General features: G+C 34.8%; 2 protein-coding genes across 2 annotated transcripts in view; both read right to left on the bottom strand.

The window, feature by feature from the left end:
- Positions 1-16,030, bottom strand: part of LOC125225696 (leucine-rich repeats and immunoglobulin-like domains protein 1) — a 121,768-nt gene extending 105,738 nt beyond the window's left edge. The window contains exon 1 of the mRNA XM_048129530.1: positions 15,920-16,030. Coding sequence (XP_047985487.1) covers positions 15,920-15,975 — 56 coding nt within the window. The 5' untranslated portion in view covers positions 15,976-16,030. The remainder of the gene's footprint in view (positions 1-15,919) is intronic.
- On the bottom strand, positions 6,985-7,907 carry LOC125225707. The gene is made up of 2 exons (XM_048129541.1): positions 7,310-7,907; positions 6,985-7,151 (listed from the first exon to the last, which is right to left on the bottom strand). Exons 1-2 carry the CDS (start codon positions 7,716-7,718, stop codon positions 7,132-7,134), a joined length of 429 nt encoding a protein of 142 aa, XP_047985498.1. The 5' UTR covers positions 7,719-7,907; the 3' UTR covers positions 6,985-7,131.
- Positions 16,031-17,162: the final 1,132 nt, after the last annotated feature.

Raw genomic sequence — 17,162 nt, 5'->3', positions numbered from 1 at the left:
CAATATTAAATTACTTAACACAAAAATGTCTGCATAATTTTAAAACCGTTTCACAGCTTTCAAATTAATAAGGTTGCCTGTCTGAACATTTATTTCTTAAAATCATGCTAGCCCTTTTAATTGAACTTATTTAATAACTTCTTTCTTTTTTTTTGAATACATACATACATACATACATATATACAATCACGCCTGTATCCCATAAAGGAGTAGGCAGAGCACATGAAACTACTAAAGCTTCAGTGCCACTCTTGGCAAACAAATGGTTGAAAGAAAACGAAACTGTGACATTGCAGTGACAGGTTGCTAGCCTCTCCCCTACGCCACAATTTAACCCATATCCCATGTATGTAACACGTATGTTTAACACGTATGTTTTTGAATACATACGTGTTATTTATATAAGCGCTGATGGCCTAACGGTAAGAGCGTGCGACTTTCGATCCGGAGGTCGCGGGTTCGAACCCCGGCTCGTACCAATGAGTTTTTCGGAACATATGTGCGAAATTTCATTTGATATTTGCCAGTCGCTTTTCGGTGAAGGAAAACATCGTGAGGAAACCGGGCTAATTCCAGTAAGGCCTAGTTACCCTTTGGGTTGGAAGGTCAGATGGCAGTCGGTTTCGTAAAACTAGTGCATATGCCAAATCTTGGGATTAGTTGTCACAGAGGACCCCAGGCTCCCATGAGCCGCGGCAAATGCCGGGATAACGCAATTCATTAATTAATAAACATAGTTCAAGTTTTTTTTATATTTTTTTGGGAAAATAACCAAATACATATTATGTATAGTAAGTAGGTACTATTCACAATTATTTCAACTACTTGGCTTGGCAACAACAATTTGGCTTGAAAAATCCCTTAAAAGGATAAGTTTCCCTATCCTGTGCCACATTTATGTTTTGTACAAAAAAGAGTTTATACCTTCGTACCTACATACGTATTAGGTACATACATACTTACTACACTATAAAATCAAATGAAACTACGCAATAATTATATATACCTACATGATTTATATTCTTTTCATAGGTACAAAAAATCAACTATTATCCGCGTAAATATAATGAATACAGGGATACTTTTCAAAGCCCCTCAAAAGATGTTTTTCCATGTCAATAGACCATCCATCATAGAAGTTGTGTCGGTTAAAATTTTGCGATAAAGGCCGAATTATGGTCGTTTATAAATAAATTGTATGAAAGACATTAAGGACACTTTCATGAGAACGCAAACGTTTTACCTAAATCTTCAAAAAAGTAGGTAAAAAAGGCAAACATTGTCTTTTCTAAATATTGTACCTAAGTAATCAAGAAATAGTAGTATGTAGTAAGAAAAAAATGACCGGAAAAGGACGACCGGTCTGGCGTAGTTGGTTAGTGACCCTGCCTGCTGAGCCGCGGTCCGGGATTCGAATCCCGGTAAGGGAATTTATTTGTGTGATGAGCACAGATATTTGTTCCTGAGTCATGGATGTTTTCTAAGTATCAAAGAGGATCAAGTATTATAGAGGGTTATTGTCAAAGTAAAATATGTAATCACAGTGCATAGACTGCCATCTCTCGACACAAGCTTAAAACTTTTGAACCACAGTTATGACAATTTGGCCCATATTCTTAGCTTGAAATGTGTTAAAATGTCAAATATTAATATTAGCGCCATCCAGCCGAGCGTCCCCCAAAGGTGTAACGCCATCTAGGCCACCGTAACTTTTTCTATATGGTTCTGAAGTACGTTTTTTTCTAGCTCTGCTGTCTATACGGAGTTACATATGTCTTTGCTAAGTATGCATATCGTCGCACTCATAGTACAAGCTTTGCTTAGTTTGGGGCTAGGTTGATCTGTGTAAGGTGTCCCCCAATATTTATTATTTTATTTACAAATCTAACTTGAACTACACAGGTGCAAAACGAAAATAAACTTTTGCTAAGTCGCAAAACTTTGACAACTGCCCTATATACTTTTTCCTTATAATTATTAAGAGGATACGGTAGCGAAAATGCTAAAATGGAAAGGAGCCCCCCTTTCAACTTGGGAATTTTAGTTAAATATACAAGTGTTATTAACTAGATTTATCGAAAAAAAATTGTCCATTAAGAACAACTCAGTCAAAAGATATTTCAAAAAAATCTTCTCGACTCTTTCCTCCTTCAAAACTTAATCAATCGGAACGAAATTTAAGAATCTGAATAACAATTAAATAAATGTCGGACCGTTTAGCTTTTTTGGTTAATTGTTACCAATCTTGAGTATCACACCATTTTTTTGCGCCACAATGAAAAGGGCCGTTTTTGGAAATTTTTGATTGGCTCTAGAGTCTATAAAAAGCAGAATATCAAAAAAATCAAAACGGTCCGACACAGATAAAAATTATAACAATCTGTGTTGAAAAAATCATTGCTCTATCTTCAAAAACCAGGGAGGAAATAGTCGAGAGCGTTTGTATGGAGAATTGACCCCTACCGTATCGTCTTAATAAATAAAGTAGGTACTCGTATCTAAAAGTTATTCTTTGATACAAAACGATTATTCATCTGTTCTGACTGTCCTATTTGTTTCTATAATGAAAAGTGGGGAAATTGACTAATACCATGCTGTTCCAAAAAAATGGGAGGGCCATTAATAATACAGATCTGCCGTCCTAAGGTAAAAGGCAGCTATTCGACAAAAGCTAGTTTTGAGATAATCGCAAAAAACCTTCTTTTTTGAATTTCTACAAAACGGATTAACTTTTTTCATTATTTCTTTTTGTATATAGTAGGTATAAGTGTTTACTTATTTTAGACATTATTTGTGTGTTTGTACAGCGACTGGTTTTTTTTTAATTCGATAAAAGCCTTTTTGCATAGTATTAAGCTTCAAAAATGGTAGATATTACTAGACAAGAAAGCGGTAAAACACGCTTTATACGGTGTTCTAATCTAGGATTTTCTCTTAAACTAGGCTATAACGCCGTATATAATCACATACTATCTTATTGCTTAGCAACAATGCCCATCTAGCACTCGAGATTCTAAGTTAAAGGCAGTATCGTAGTTATTCGGCCTTTTTAATTAGTATCCTAGTGAGTTTTCCAGATTTTCGACTGTACTGCTAGTCTAAAAGAACGCATACTATCAAAAAAATCGTATATACGGCTTTATAGATTAGTATATTTGGAAGAAATTGGAACAAATACGTCGTTTAAAAACGTATGTATCAAAGAAACAAGAAAACGCCATTCTGTCCCTATTTACTTAAAGAAAAAACTAGATCTATCGATTCTTTTTGGATAGTGATAAATATAATTATAATAAACTTTTACAGTACACAATAATACCTGCTCTTTTAAATTAGTCAGTAAAGTAGTCAATTATTAGTATCTAATCGTCATTTTTCCTCAAAGCCTAGATGATAAGTGTGCCGTCTGTATAAGCCTTCGATCTTGTTAATTACAATTTACTTTGGAAAAAACTTGACGAAGTGCATTTCCCACGAGAACTCACGCGCATATTTAGGTGTTGGTACTCTGGCCAGAGAAATAGTGTGCGGTGGGGTGATGTAATGTCCGACGAGTACGGACTCGAGTGTGGGGTAAGGCAGGGGGGATTGACCTCTCCGAAGCTGTTCAATTTGTATATGGATGCCCTGATCGGTGAGCTCAGCAATACCCATGTTGGTTGTCATGTAGATAGGGTGTGTTTTAATAACATAAGTTATGCAGATTGAAGTGTGGGGTGCTTCGGGTGTAATGATAACTCAAAAGTCAAGTCAATACTCTATCTTTATTCAATAAAAATCGTGCTTATATACTATCCTGGTCACGGTCAATAGTCATTCCCATCTGTTTTAACATTACATTTTATTGTATATTTTATGACCAATAATCATTACTTTAATTATACCATAAACTTTATGATTACTTATAATTACATCGTAAAACTCTATGATCCATAACACACAGCTGCATGAGCATAGGGTTGTCACTCTGTATGAGATGAGTGATATATCATCAGGGTTGTCACACTACACTACAGCTTTCCCCTTTTTTTGAGTCAAAAATAGTTGGATTATACATGACAACTGTTTTTGGCTTTTTACTTTTTTTTTTTTTTTTTTTTTACTTATTTCTACTGGGATACATTAGTTGGTCCTTATGTGGTAAAGGATATAAATTGTTCTTATTGCTAAATAATCTAGATGCTATCTTGTGCAATTGGAGATTGTTTTTTTTTTTTTTTAGCAATTCCTTACTTGGATGGTGTCATCCGATCATAATATGTTTCAATTTTACTAATGACATTATTCATAAACACTTTACAATCTTCCATTAGATCTGTTTGCCTGTCATATTGACTTCTGTATTTATTTGAAAGGGATAAAAACAATTTTAACCTTATGTGTGTGCAGACGAAATGCATCAGAAACGGTAAGGGTACACAACGCATTTTCATTTATGGCTATTACTCAGCTCAATACATATTTATTTGCTCAGGTTACAAGAAAAAAAAATTATCGCTCACACTGGCAATTACAACATATTATATAATATTTCATATATTGTGGCATCACTTTTAAAGCATCACACAATTTCACTAATAATTTCGTGTTTGTTTCGCGTTATGCTTTAGGTATTTTTTTGAAGTATTTTCTATTCATTTTTTTTTGTCTAACTGCGTTGTGTTTGTGATTTTAGTTTTACTACTACACGCTATAAAAGAAAGGATGTAGTTGCGTAAAATTACACTTTTGGTTTTGGGTATTTATATTGTGGTGAAAATAGTTCGACTTCTAATTTTTTTTTTTTTTTTATTTTGAATTTTTGATACCGATTAATTTGAAATTTATTGTTGGCTGATTTTTACTTGTATTAAGTTGGTTGTTTTTTTTGTTAACGTGTTTGTACGTGAGTTGTACTCGAGTTATGTATATTTTTGTCATTTTATTTTAGTAAGGTCTGATTATTTGTGGTATTTTTATAGATGATTTAAACTATTTTGTATAGTGTAATCACGCTATAGTATTTTTTTTTTAACAAGAAAATGCCAAGAGATGTTAATTTATTTGGTAGTTCAGATTTTTTTTTTTTGCTCGAGATAAAATATAATAAATTAGTTAGTTTATTTGAACTTTCTAATTTTGAGGTTATAATTATATATTATATGATATTTGTATTCTAGTTACTTTTGTGAGTTGTGTATGCAGTAATTCTGACTTGTGATTTGAGTTAAAAAAAAAAATTTGTTGTACGTATAGCGATTGATGTAGTGAGTATTGTGGTTATTTTTATTTTTCATATTCTTATCCCCTCTTTTTTTTTTTAAGGTGTTTTTTTTTAGATTTGTATTCCTATTTTAATAAATTTTTATACCTATGTCGTTTTGTGATATCAATTTTGTTTGGGGTAAAAGTATTTGTTTTTAGTACCTACACCTCTTTTCCGCAGATAAAACCTGCTTACTAAACTTGTTAGAGGAGTTTGTTTTTTTTTTTTTTTTTTTTTTTTACTACTGGCGATTACAATTATACTTTTAGTATTGTTCATACATTCAGGCATTGCTTTTAAGCATCACACTATTTTGTGTGTCCAAGAGTCTCCACGATTGATTCTCGATCGAATCATGGTCAGCCGTCAAGGATTTCATACCTGCTTGTATTACATAGAAATCAATTCCCATGAGCCATAGTACCTTAATGTCTGCATTGGGAAATAATGTAAGCTTCTTCGTGATACATGAAGTTCACTTTTCTTTTAAAGAGTACACTGCGCATTTTAGCGCATCCGGTCGGCCGACCCTACATTACAATACATAAATATTAAGGATACAAAAAATATATTTATTATAGCGCGCTGATACATACTCAATAAATGTAGTATGTTTTTCCAGACATATGCTTTCACACATTAGAACGCAATAGCTTTGCGTGTGCCCAAGGACCTTCACAATTGAGAGCTCGCTCGAATTGGTTTTGGTTTCAAGGGGCTGTGTCTGGTTTGTATCCTGGTGTACTCTGCTTACATTATAATTTACTAGCTATACCCAGTATTGTTAATAATGTCGGTTTGAAAACATAAAAGCATTTAAGAGTCACAATAACTTTTAGGTGATCAGGCTAATCGTTGGTTGCGACACTTAACTGATTTTGCTTTCCCGACAAGACGTTTTTCTTATGTTTTTTTTTTCTGTTACTTGTAAACATACTTATGTAATTATTTAATTTTTTATTTTTTTATTTAAGTTTATACAATTTATATTATCCTCTTTTTACTGTCATTAAATAATATTAATTTTACATATCAGCAGTTTAAAATTCTTTTTTTTTTTTTATATATATACTTGTCCTTAGTACCTTACAGCCTGAGATCTGTCCGGTCTCGCTACTACTGAGAGAGAGAAAATAAATTATATCTATACATCACTTTTTTATTTTACGAATATTAAGTGATTACTGGATTTAGGCTATGTCAGTTTTTTTTTAACTGCCTGCCTGATTATTAAATAATAATAAATACGTTTGATAAGGTGTTTTTTTTTTCTATTAATATTTACGACCGGAAACGTACAATAAATTGGAAAGAATAAGATTAATTATATTTGATAAAAATCAGTCAATTTCAATAGCACGACTTTTATTTTGTATTCGATTACTTTAATTTTTATTATAGTACATATAGTACAACAACAAAACAGAATTATAGAAAAAAAGAAGAAGTTTTTTTTTTTTTTATACCAATGGCATGGGACCATTTCTCGATTTTCGAATTTCTTTTGGGTCCCATATAAGCTTTTGATCTTGTACAGTAATGGGATATTTGAATGCAACAAGTTGTATGTTGAATAGATACTTTATATCTATATATATATATATATATATATATATATATATATATATATATATATATATATTTTTTATCATGGAACATGAGTTCTGATTAATTTATTATAAGATGTCCTGACAGAGTTGTTTCACCTTTTATAGGTAGTTATTAATTATGTAAAACTTGATAGTTTCGTATGAATTTTCCGCGATCTACTATTTAACTTTTAGAAATTTTTATTATGATTTGTTTATTGAGTCTGTTTGTCTTTTCTTTTGTTATTTTGAAGTATTGTAATTTATGAACTAATCGATTTCTGGAGTCTGATAGACTCAAATAGTGTTAAAAAAATCTGGTGCTTTTTATAACTCTCTATAAACATTTTTTTTAAAATACCTACAAGAACTTTAATATACTTATTTTTATATATATATATATATAAAAAATTAAAACTTATTATGGAAACATAATAGCGATTAGTGTGAATATGTAATGGATTTTATATTTTACCCTGTTCCGCTGTTTGTGCGCTGGGCTGGGGCGGGTGTGGCACGCGGTGCCACCAAGTGCGTCGTGGTGCTGCGGTGCGAACCTGTGGCGTTGCGGAGGGACCGCGGTGCTGCGAAGGGGCCGTGGCGCTGCGGTGCGGAGTAGCTGGTGGACGATGTTGCGCTGGGCTGGCTCCGACGGCGCTCGGCTTACGCATGGCCACTTCAATATATTGCCGCTCGATCTTCTTATTGTCCATCTTTGTGGTGGTAGTGGTTGTGATGGTTATTTTTAGATTTTTGAACGCGTCTTCGCATTGTTCAGTCCAATTGAATGGCGACGATGACGGTTGCGGCTGGTAATTACATGCGCGGTTGTGGCGAGGACGTGCTTGGCTGTGGCGATGGTTTCTGTGGTGGTGGTGGTCCATACTTGGCTATAGCGATGGTGGTCGTGGTGTCGGCGGCGTTGGTGTTCGCGGTGGGTCACACATAGGCTGCTTCGAGCTGCCCAACTGGTAAGGTGACGACTGAGTTGATATGAGAGACAAAAGCGGCGCGGATTAGTTACGGCGGCGGGGGGTCGCACTCGGGCTGGCTCGAGTAGCACGACTGGCTAGGGTCGCCATGACGTGTGGGGTGCTTCGGGTGTAATGATAACTCAAAAGTCAAGTCAATACTCTATCTTTATTCAATAAAAATCGTGCTTATATACTATCCTGGTCACGGTCAATAGTCATTCCCATCTGTTTTAACATTACATTTTATTGTATATTTTATGACCAATAATCATTACTTTAATTATACCATAAACTTTATGATTACTTATAATTACATCGTAAAACTCTATGATCCATAACACACAGCTGCATGAGCATAGGGTTGTCACTCTGTATGAGATGAGTGATATATCATCAGGGTTGTCACACTACACTACAAGATGACATGGTATTGCTGAGCCCGTCGGTCGGTGGTATAAGAATACTCATTGAAAAGTGCGAGTCTTATGCCAAAAAACATAACCTAAGATATAACGTCGAAAAAAGTGTGTACATGATCTTCAAGGCGGGGAGCAAATGCCCATCATACGTCCCACCCATTCGTTTGAATGGAGAACAATTAAAGAGGGTTTATACGTTCAAGTATCTTGGGCATTTGGTCACCGAAGACCTTCGTGACGACGAAGACATTGAGCGAGAGCGCAGAGCGTTAGCTATTAGGGCTAATATGATCGCCCGTAGGTTCAGCAGGTGTACAGCGCAAGTTAAAATAACACTTTTTCGCGCTTACTGTACTTCGCTGTACGCCTGCAGCCTGTGGACGAAATATACGCAGCGTACTATAAATGCCATACGTGTACAGTACAATGATGCGTTCAGGGTACTGTTGAGACTGCCGCGTTACTGCAGCGCGTCGGGCATGTTCGCCGACGCGCATGTGGACGGGTTCCACTCGACGTTGCGCAAGCGCTGCGCCGCGACGCTCCGCAGAGTGCGCGACAGTCGCCACAGTCTCTTAGCTGTAGTGGCAGGTAGATGGGATAGTGCATTTGTTAGGCACTGGACCTCCCAACATCTTAGTTTAAGTACTAACATAGTAATTTAAGTATTTCTGTAACTAACATACTATGGACTGTATTGTCTGAAATAAATGATTTTTATTTTTATTTTTATTTTTATTTTAAACATACGTGTACTAATTCGGAGTTTTGTGGAAACTTTCTTACGTTGCTAATGGAAACAAGTTAGTAAGTAATGATAAAAAAGGTCAATTTGTTATTTTGCTTTGAAAAAAAGGACAATTTTTATATCATATGTCATATGTCAATCTATCGCGTCACTTCTGAGAATTGGAGGCAAAATAAATTATAATTATGTAATTTTAATGCCAAGATGAGAGGTAGAACAACAACGGCTTTTAATTGTGACCAATCTATCTGCAAAGGATTTGGATGACTATGAAATTGGCCGCACAAGATGTGAGTTAGAAAGCAGTTTACACTACCTACTACCAAATGGTTTCGCATGAATTATACACATACAGGTTTAGAAGAATTTCATGGTCGCTCCAAAAACCTGGCTCTTTTCTATAAAAAAATTTAGAGAAAAAGATAATATAATTATTATGTGACGAACAGTTTGCAAACAAAAAACAATTTTACCAATTTCTATTAGAGATTGTGCGAATATGTAGCAATAGTTCAGTAAGCTAAAGAGCGTCATTCACTGCGGCTGGTTATATACATGAAACAAATACATCCAAAACGCATCCAAACTCAGGAATCTCCCGTCAAAACTCGAGCTCGGAAGTTAAACGACCAAGAGGTACCTCAACCTCTGATAGGGTTCAAATACCTACGATAAAATGATTTTTTGCGAAAAATTTGGGCAAAAAGTGGTTTGGCAAGCAATTTGTCCATTCGTTTTTTGTTTAAGGAAACTTACATTCCTAGATTTACAAGAAGGAATGCCTTCATAAGCAGGTTCTGCTTAATTATATGAAAGTACAGGGATCAAATATTCTTCTGGTCCGATTAAGCTGCTTTTCACTACGCTCGCCAAGTACCGGTCTGGTATCAAGAGAATGATGTCGAGTTTGTTGCGAAAACATTAAATCCGTCGAACTACCCTGAAATGAATTAAGCTAAGAAACAGATAACATCGAGCAATTCAGAAATGACTGGATTAGTAACCATAAAAATCTTCAACAATGTTACAATACAAAAATTGCGATCCAAAAGTTTATAGAGAGTATCAAAATCAAAGTCAATCAAAATAATTAGTTATAAATTGAATTCGACTACAACAAAATAGTCATTTAATGGATTTTCTGGAAACAGTGGCAGATGACCCCGTAAGTTTATTATATAGGCCTAACTTTCACACGAACATGCCTATGCTTTTTGATACTGGTTATCAAAAATATGGTTATTTTCATATTCAATTTCCTATTATATTCATATTAATATTCCATGTTTGTAAAATAAAACATAGTTGAAAATGTAGACTACTGCCAATACTTCTCCTTCTTATTCCTCATACCCTTATCTCATTTTATGTGGGGTAGGTAGAACAGGTCTTCCTCTTTCATTCTCCTCTTTCGTCATCTCAACACTCATATCTTTCTCTCTAATATCCTATTTCACATAATCCATTCATCGTTGTTTGGATTTACCCCTCCCTCTCTATATCAACATTCATCTCTAACGTTCTTATTCATTAATTGCAAATTATTTACTTGTTTTACTGTAAATTCAACCAAAAAGGATAACGTTAAATACTTAAACCGTGGAATATTAATATACCTCATATAGTGTTTGCTGCAAAAAAAAACTATATACGAACAACTTTCCCACCGCAAACTACGCTAAAAAGACGTATTTGCTTTCGAGCAATAATATCTGAAAATCGAGTTAAATGTTTGTATCTCGAATAAAACTGACAATAGAAATGATGTAGGAAATGTAAACAATAGTTATTATTGTTAAAACGTATCAAAAATGCAATCATTCAGTATTTTTCCTAACTTCGTTTGGTTTCGATCAATATTTCGCGCGAAAAAAGCCAGCTGCGCTCTCGTACTGTCAGCCACAAGCTGCGCCGGTGCTCGCAGCTCGTCACTGATGGCTTTTCCATAGCATAAAGTATCTTTCGGCTGGCGGGTGGATTGACAAAGGTTGGAGCACATACTGTTTTATAGGCTAGTTTTCAGCACTTTCACTCATTTTAAAAGTTTTTTTACGTTTAATATGACACCCATACAAAATAAGAAGAACGTATAACACTTATTCGTTTTTATAGACTAATATTGTGTTGTAAAACAATCGAGCGATACTAGGCTTAAATGACGTATTTGACATTTTTTACAGAAAAAATGTATATACGCTTTTTTAGACTAGTATCAGTTTAAAAAATTGATCAAAATCCTACGCTAAAACTACGTATAACGTCTTGTACGTATTTTTAGCCTAGTTTTTCACTTTTACGTACTTTTAGGCTAGTAATACTGGATAACATGTCAACCTAACCAGAGCGTAAAAAAACGTATATCTGCATATACGTTGATTTAGCTTAGTTTTGTTAAATAGCTGCTTTTTTGGCTAGGAAATCTTGGAAAATTAGTGCAAATACTGCCTTTTTAGAGAAATTTTCTCGGAAACTAGGCAACATATCGAAAAACGGAAAAAAGTGGTCGATGCAGCTTAACCTGTACATTACGAATATTACAATAAGTCAATTTCGGCAAAATGTCGAATAGCTGCCTTTTACCTTAGGACGGCAGAGATGTATTTAATACAGAGGTAGGTATAGCTCAATTATGAAAACCTCTGATTAATATAATCGTTTAGCCAACTGCCAAATTGGAGCCCACCCAAATAGTGTAATACGTAGAGATTGACACGAAAATTGGACAACTATTCGGTGTTCGGCTATCCGGCAACAATGTCAAATGTAAGACATATGCGGTATTCAGCCGAATAGTAAGTAAGTACCTAGGCATCATGCGGCCGAATACGAAATGAATACACATACCTAAAACGAAAAAAATCACATTAAAAATAACCGAAAACGTGTGGTTTTCTGAAATGTTATCCTGGAAAGCATTTTTTATCACAAAATCATTTAGATTATAGTATAATGTTCGATTCCATTGATTCTAACTAAATTACCAGTTTTCAGAATCATAATTTCACAGTACACTTTGTGATATTTTGCGGACTGTTTTTATGATAAACTAGCTTTTGCCTTAAATTCGAAAATCGCATAATTCTCCATTGTACACACTTCCACCCCCCATTTTAGGGAAATGGGGGGGTTAAAAAGAGACAAATTGTAGCCTGTGTCACTGCCCATTTCTTCAACTAACTATATCTCCACTTAAAAAAATACGTACAGTTGAGTTCATAAATGTAAATTTCTCCACCTTAACTCGTTGCAATACGGCGAAAAAATGTACACATATTTATGAACTCGACTGTACATAGGACGTCGTTTTGCCGTGAAAGACGGATAAACAAACAGACACACTTATAATATTAGTATGGATGTAAACCGTATTCGGCCAACTATTGTTGGCGCTTTGGAAGAGCTGAGACTAGCCGAATATTCTGTGTTCGGTATTCGGTTAATTTAGAGCATCTCTAGTAATAAGGCAGACGAAGTTGTTTCCTGCGGGTTCGAGCGCGCGATCGCCGCTTGGCAGTGATAACAGTTTAGTGGAAGCCCTTTATTGCTAAGCTAAGGTAGGCAGAAAAGATACTAAGCTGGCGTAGTACCGAAAAGCAACTAAACAAGAGTAAGGTCAGTCGGGATAATAGTAACTACGGGGCAATTGTAACTAATCGAAATATCTTCCATATTTTACATCATTTACTGTAGTTCCATATATGTCCAGATAGCGTATAAGCTCTTTCTTCATTGCACCGTAGATGGTGTTGATAGTCCTATCTCTGATCTACACGACCGTGAAGTTTTCGACGAAATTGGTAGTATACGCGTGAGAGACAGCCTCTCAAACATTCCATATTGGCTTCGTGCGAAGTGCATGGAGGGGGTAAGCAAAGCGATCGCAGTGCTTGCGGTGGTCAAAATCGACACTGATTGTGGTTGTCATCTATCAAAACTCATAAAATATAATACAATGTGTAATGTTTGATATGGGGCATCAATGTTGTTTCGTTGTTAATTGTAAAAATAATGGCATAAATAGTCGTTGCACGTTCTATGCGTTTCTTAGAGCACACTGGAAATTGGATCAAAGAACTAAATGGATAGCTACGGTGAAAAGAAAACGTAAGTGACATGTTAAAACAAAACATTATAATAAATAATATTTAAGCTTTGTTTACCTAATATTGTTCAATACGCTGTTAGTATTTTTCCTACCGTAAAAGATTATCTAATTTATCTATGCTTAAAGATTCAGGCCTAGCCTGGGAATAGGCCCGTGTCGGATATTTGTGCGGCCGCGGACGTGACTCAGACTAGGTACATACGTTTAGATTTGTTTTATATGGCATTAACGGGACGGAGGTTTAGCGAATACCATATCACTAGCTCGAAGAACTTGTACCATTACTCCTATGTTCTTCAAGATTCCTTATATGCCCTGCCAGCACCAATTTATTGACTCTTTCTGTAGTCTGGGGTTGGAAGTTTATACCGTGAGTAATGGCTTTGGAAACTGATTTTTGGTATTATATCCATGTCTTTATAATCTATCTACCTAAATTACACTTGAAATAGTAGCTCTTGTTATTCGATGTATTTAAAATTAACGAAAAATCGTTAAAATATAATGTTTGTTTACATGTCATTTTTTGACATTTTACACTTCAGGTTCACATGGTAGTGGGCGTAATTGCCGTGCACGTAGCCAATACCTAAAATATGGTTTTAATGTGATTTAACATTATTTTTACAGTTAGTTGCATAATTATATACTTTTTAGGGTTCCGTACCAAAAAGCTACAAAAGGAACCCTTATGGCGACGCTCTGTACGTCTGTCTGTCTGTCTGTCACATTTATAAATATCTCGAGAACTACTTACGCTGTCGATTTGAAATTTGGAACAGTTATGTATATTTTTAACCTCTACAAGCTGAAACTTTTATTTTTAAAAATATATCAATATTAATTATAGAAAATGGTCAAAATGGAAGGGGGGCATACTGTAAACGTCAGGTTAAGTTAGGTCAAGTTTAGTGGGGTATCGTTAGAAAGAGCTCAAATTGTACATATCAAAACTATTTTTTATAATTTTTTTGTTGCGGAAAAAAAAAGAATTATGAAGGAAAATGTAAAAAAATAGCGTCCGTAAATTATGATTTTTTTACGAAATATTGGTTTTATGCTAAATTTTACATGAAAAATAAAATCGTGTCTCTACCTTGGAAACTTTTTTTTAATTCACAAAAAGTTTTCAGATTTTAACTTTCAACTTAACATTCTACAAATTAATACGAGATTATATTAGGTACGATAAAAAAAATCTCTTTTAAAATAAAGAAAAAACTGTCCAAATCGGTTAACATCAAAGACCTATATAACTTCGTATAGACCGATAAAGTCTAAGAAAAAAACATACCCCAAAACCATACAGAAAAAGGTACGGTGAGCTAGATGGCCATACACCTTTGGGGTACGCTCGGCTAGATGGCGCTAATATTAATATTTGACATTTTAAAACATATCGAGCTAAGAATATGAGCCAAATTGTCAAAACTGAGGTTCAAAAGTTTTAAGCCTGTGTCGAGAGATGGCAGTCTATGCACTGTGATTACACATTTTACTTTGACAGTAACTCTCTTTTAGTCTCGATCCTCTTTGGTTAACATTAAAAAGAATTATCCCTAAAAAAATGACGTACTTATCAGGTCGCGCAAATTAGCGAAACCGCCGAGAGATGGCGCTGTACCTGTAGGTAATTATAGTCAAATCTTTAAAGTTATACATATGAGATACATGAGATTATTTTAACTTTTGTAAGTTTGTACGGATACGGAACCCTCGGTGGGCGAGTCCGACTCGCACTTGGCCGGGTTTTTTATGTTTGTATGTCCTTCGATCTTCTGATTTTCATGTTTTAGTAGTATTTCAGCGATGGTTTAAATTGGCCCCCTTAATTTGCGAGCGAGGTTAATGTTAGAGAGGAGCCCGGATCTTCACACGGTTTCGATCCAGGCTTCATCACCAACGGCTTGATCGCATTTTCTTGGCGTATGCTATCTATTTTAGTTTAAACTATTCTTTTTATTTATCGAATGTAATTTTTTAAGTGCGACAGGGAAATTTAGTTTCGTTGGCTAAACATGCTGTTACGCCGTATAGGTTCATTTAAAATCTTCTTTCAGCCAGTACACGTTTTTCTTACAAAGTGTCAGATAATGATATCAAAGCTATCCCAATGTAAAAAAACGACTGGGATTTTTTGTTGAAATGTTTGACGAAATCTAATACGAATGGAGTGACGTTTACATTTTATTGGTTGTTTTATTCACGAACGCATTTTTTAGGTCACCTACTTAATAATGAATCGTTTGTTCTGTGACAGGTAGGTACTCGTACATATTGGTTGATGATTTTTAGGTCTGTAATTTAGTTTCAGGTCTACTACTTTTAGCAATTAACGGGGTGAAAGAAACCGGAATTGTGATATTGCAGTGATAGATTGCTACTTTCTAGTACATCGCTTACTTCACAATGGAACCTAAATCCCAGAGTCGACTTCTATGACACCCATGGGGAGGAATAGGCTGGTGAAATTCCTAGAACACCACGCAAACAAATTGTCTGCTCTTAAAATAATAGGAGTTAAAACTTAAGACTATATTTTTTATACAGCATAATATTATTAAGTTTCCTTTATTTGTTTTTTTATGGAAGCAACATTTGAAAATCCCTATAAAATCGATATAAGTATGAATAAATACTTAAATGTTAATAAACTCCTGCGTATAAAATCCATTGACCTTCCTATATCTAGTTTTTTTTTCGTCATTATATTTACTGAAACTTTCAATAAAAACGCCGCCCATAAATTAATAATTCAGCCCTGTGAATAAAACTGTTATTTTGAACAAAAAAACATACCTACATAATATAATTAAGTCTGAAATAATGAGATATTCACCTATACCAGGAAACGCCTTCACGCGGTCTCCACAAAAAAGATAACAAAACTGTCATCCATATTATTCACTTGAAAAATATCTTTCTACTACGATTTTTCACCAGTCAAAAACTTCACTGCACTCAACTTTTTTCACTCTCGCTAGTCCGCAGGGACCGACGCGTATTTCATATCTGAAAGTTTCTGAAAAAAAATCGCCTCTGCTCTTTAGTCATCCGCTCAGCACGAGAGCTGAAGCGCTACTGAGTAACTGAAGTTAGCGCGTCCTATCCTGTGTGAGTTTGTTACACACCTCCTCTTTAAAGCTGGAGATGTGTACATTGCCTGTTATGTAAGTAATGGGGAACTTTAGGGTGAACGTAATCGGCAATGGATGGCACGCATGATTATTTTTCACGGTTATTGAATTTATTGATAAGGAATAGAATCTTTGGCAATGTTCATGTTCATGTCAAATACGTTTTATAGTATTTTTATAAAATGATCAATTGATTTTCTGGTAATAATTTCATACGAATTACGCGTTGTGGTTGGGTAATAGTCGATTTTTGTGGTCCTTTCTGAAGTAATACGCATGATATTCTGTAATTCGGAACTACACACAAACATTTTTCATACAAAAATCTGTATGTTACTGCTACATGCTGTAGTTTACGGTAATTCCTTGAAGCATTAAAAAAATCTAATATACAATTTTGAAATACATAAGTATTTAATTGTCTTGTCCAGCATTGTACTTTTACAGCCCTTGGGGTCCGATGTAACAACTAAATCCAAGATAATAATATTAATAATATTATAGGACATTCTTACACAGATTGACTGAAGCCCACGGTAAGCTCAAGAAGGCTTGTGTTATGGGTACTCAGACAACGATATATATAATATATATAGACAATATATATAATCTATTTAACGATATATATAGATTTGACGTAACCACTATTTTTTATGAAAGCGACTGCCATCTATCCTTCCAACCCAAAGAGGTATATCTTATTTTGAATACTCCGGATTTCTCCCGATGTTTTCCATTAGGTTTTAAATAACTCATTGGTACTGGCCTGAGTTCGAGCCCACGACCTCCGGATTGAAAGTCGCACGCTCTAACCGCAAGGCCACCAGCGCTTCAGTTACTCTCCATATCACATCAATCTCTTGAAGTCATGACTAATCGCACCAAGCGTATTAAATAACAACTGAATTATTCACACTAATGATAATTGAAGGCAATCTGTATATG

Source organism: Leguminivora glycinivorella, chromosome 1, assembly GCF_023078275.1.
Source record: "Leguminivora glycinivorella isolate SPB_JAAS2020 chromosome 1, LegGlyc_1.1, whole genome shotgun sequence".
Taxonomy (NCBI): domain Eukaryota; kingdom Metazoa; phylum Arthropoda; class Insecta; order Lepidoptera; family Tortricidae; genus Leguminivora; species Leguminivora glycinivorella.
This window is presented reverse-complemented; position numbering and strand designations above follow the sequence as displayed.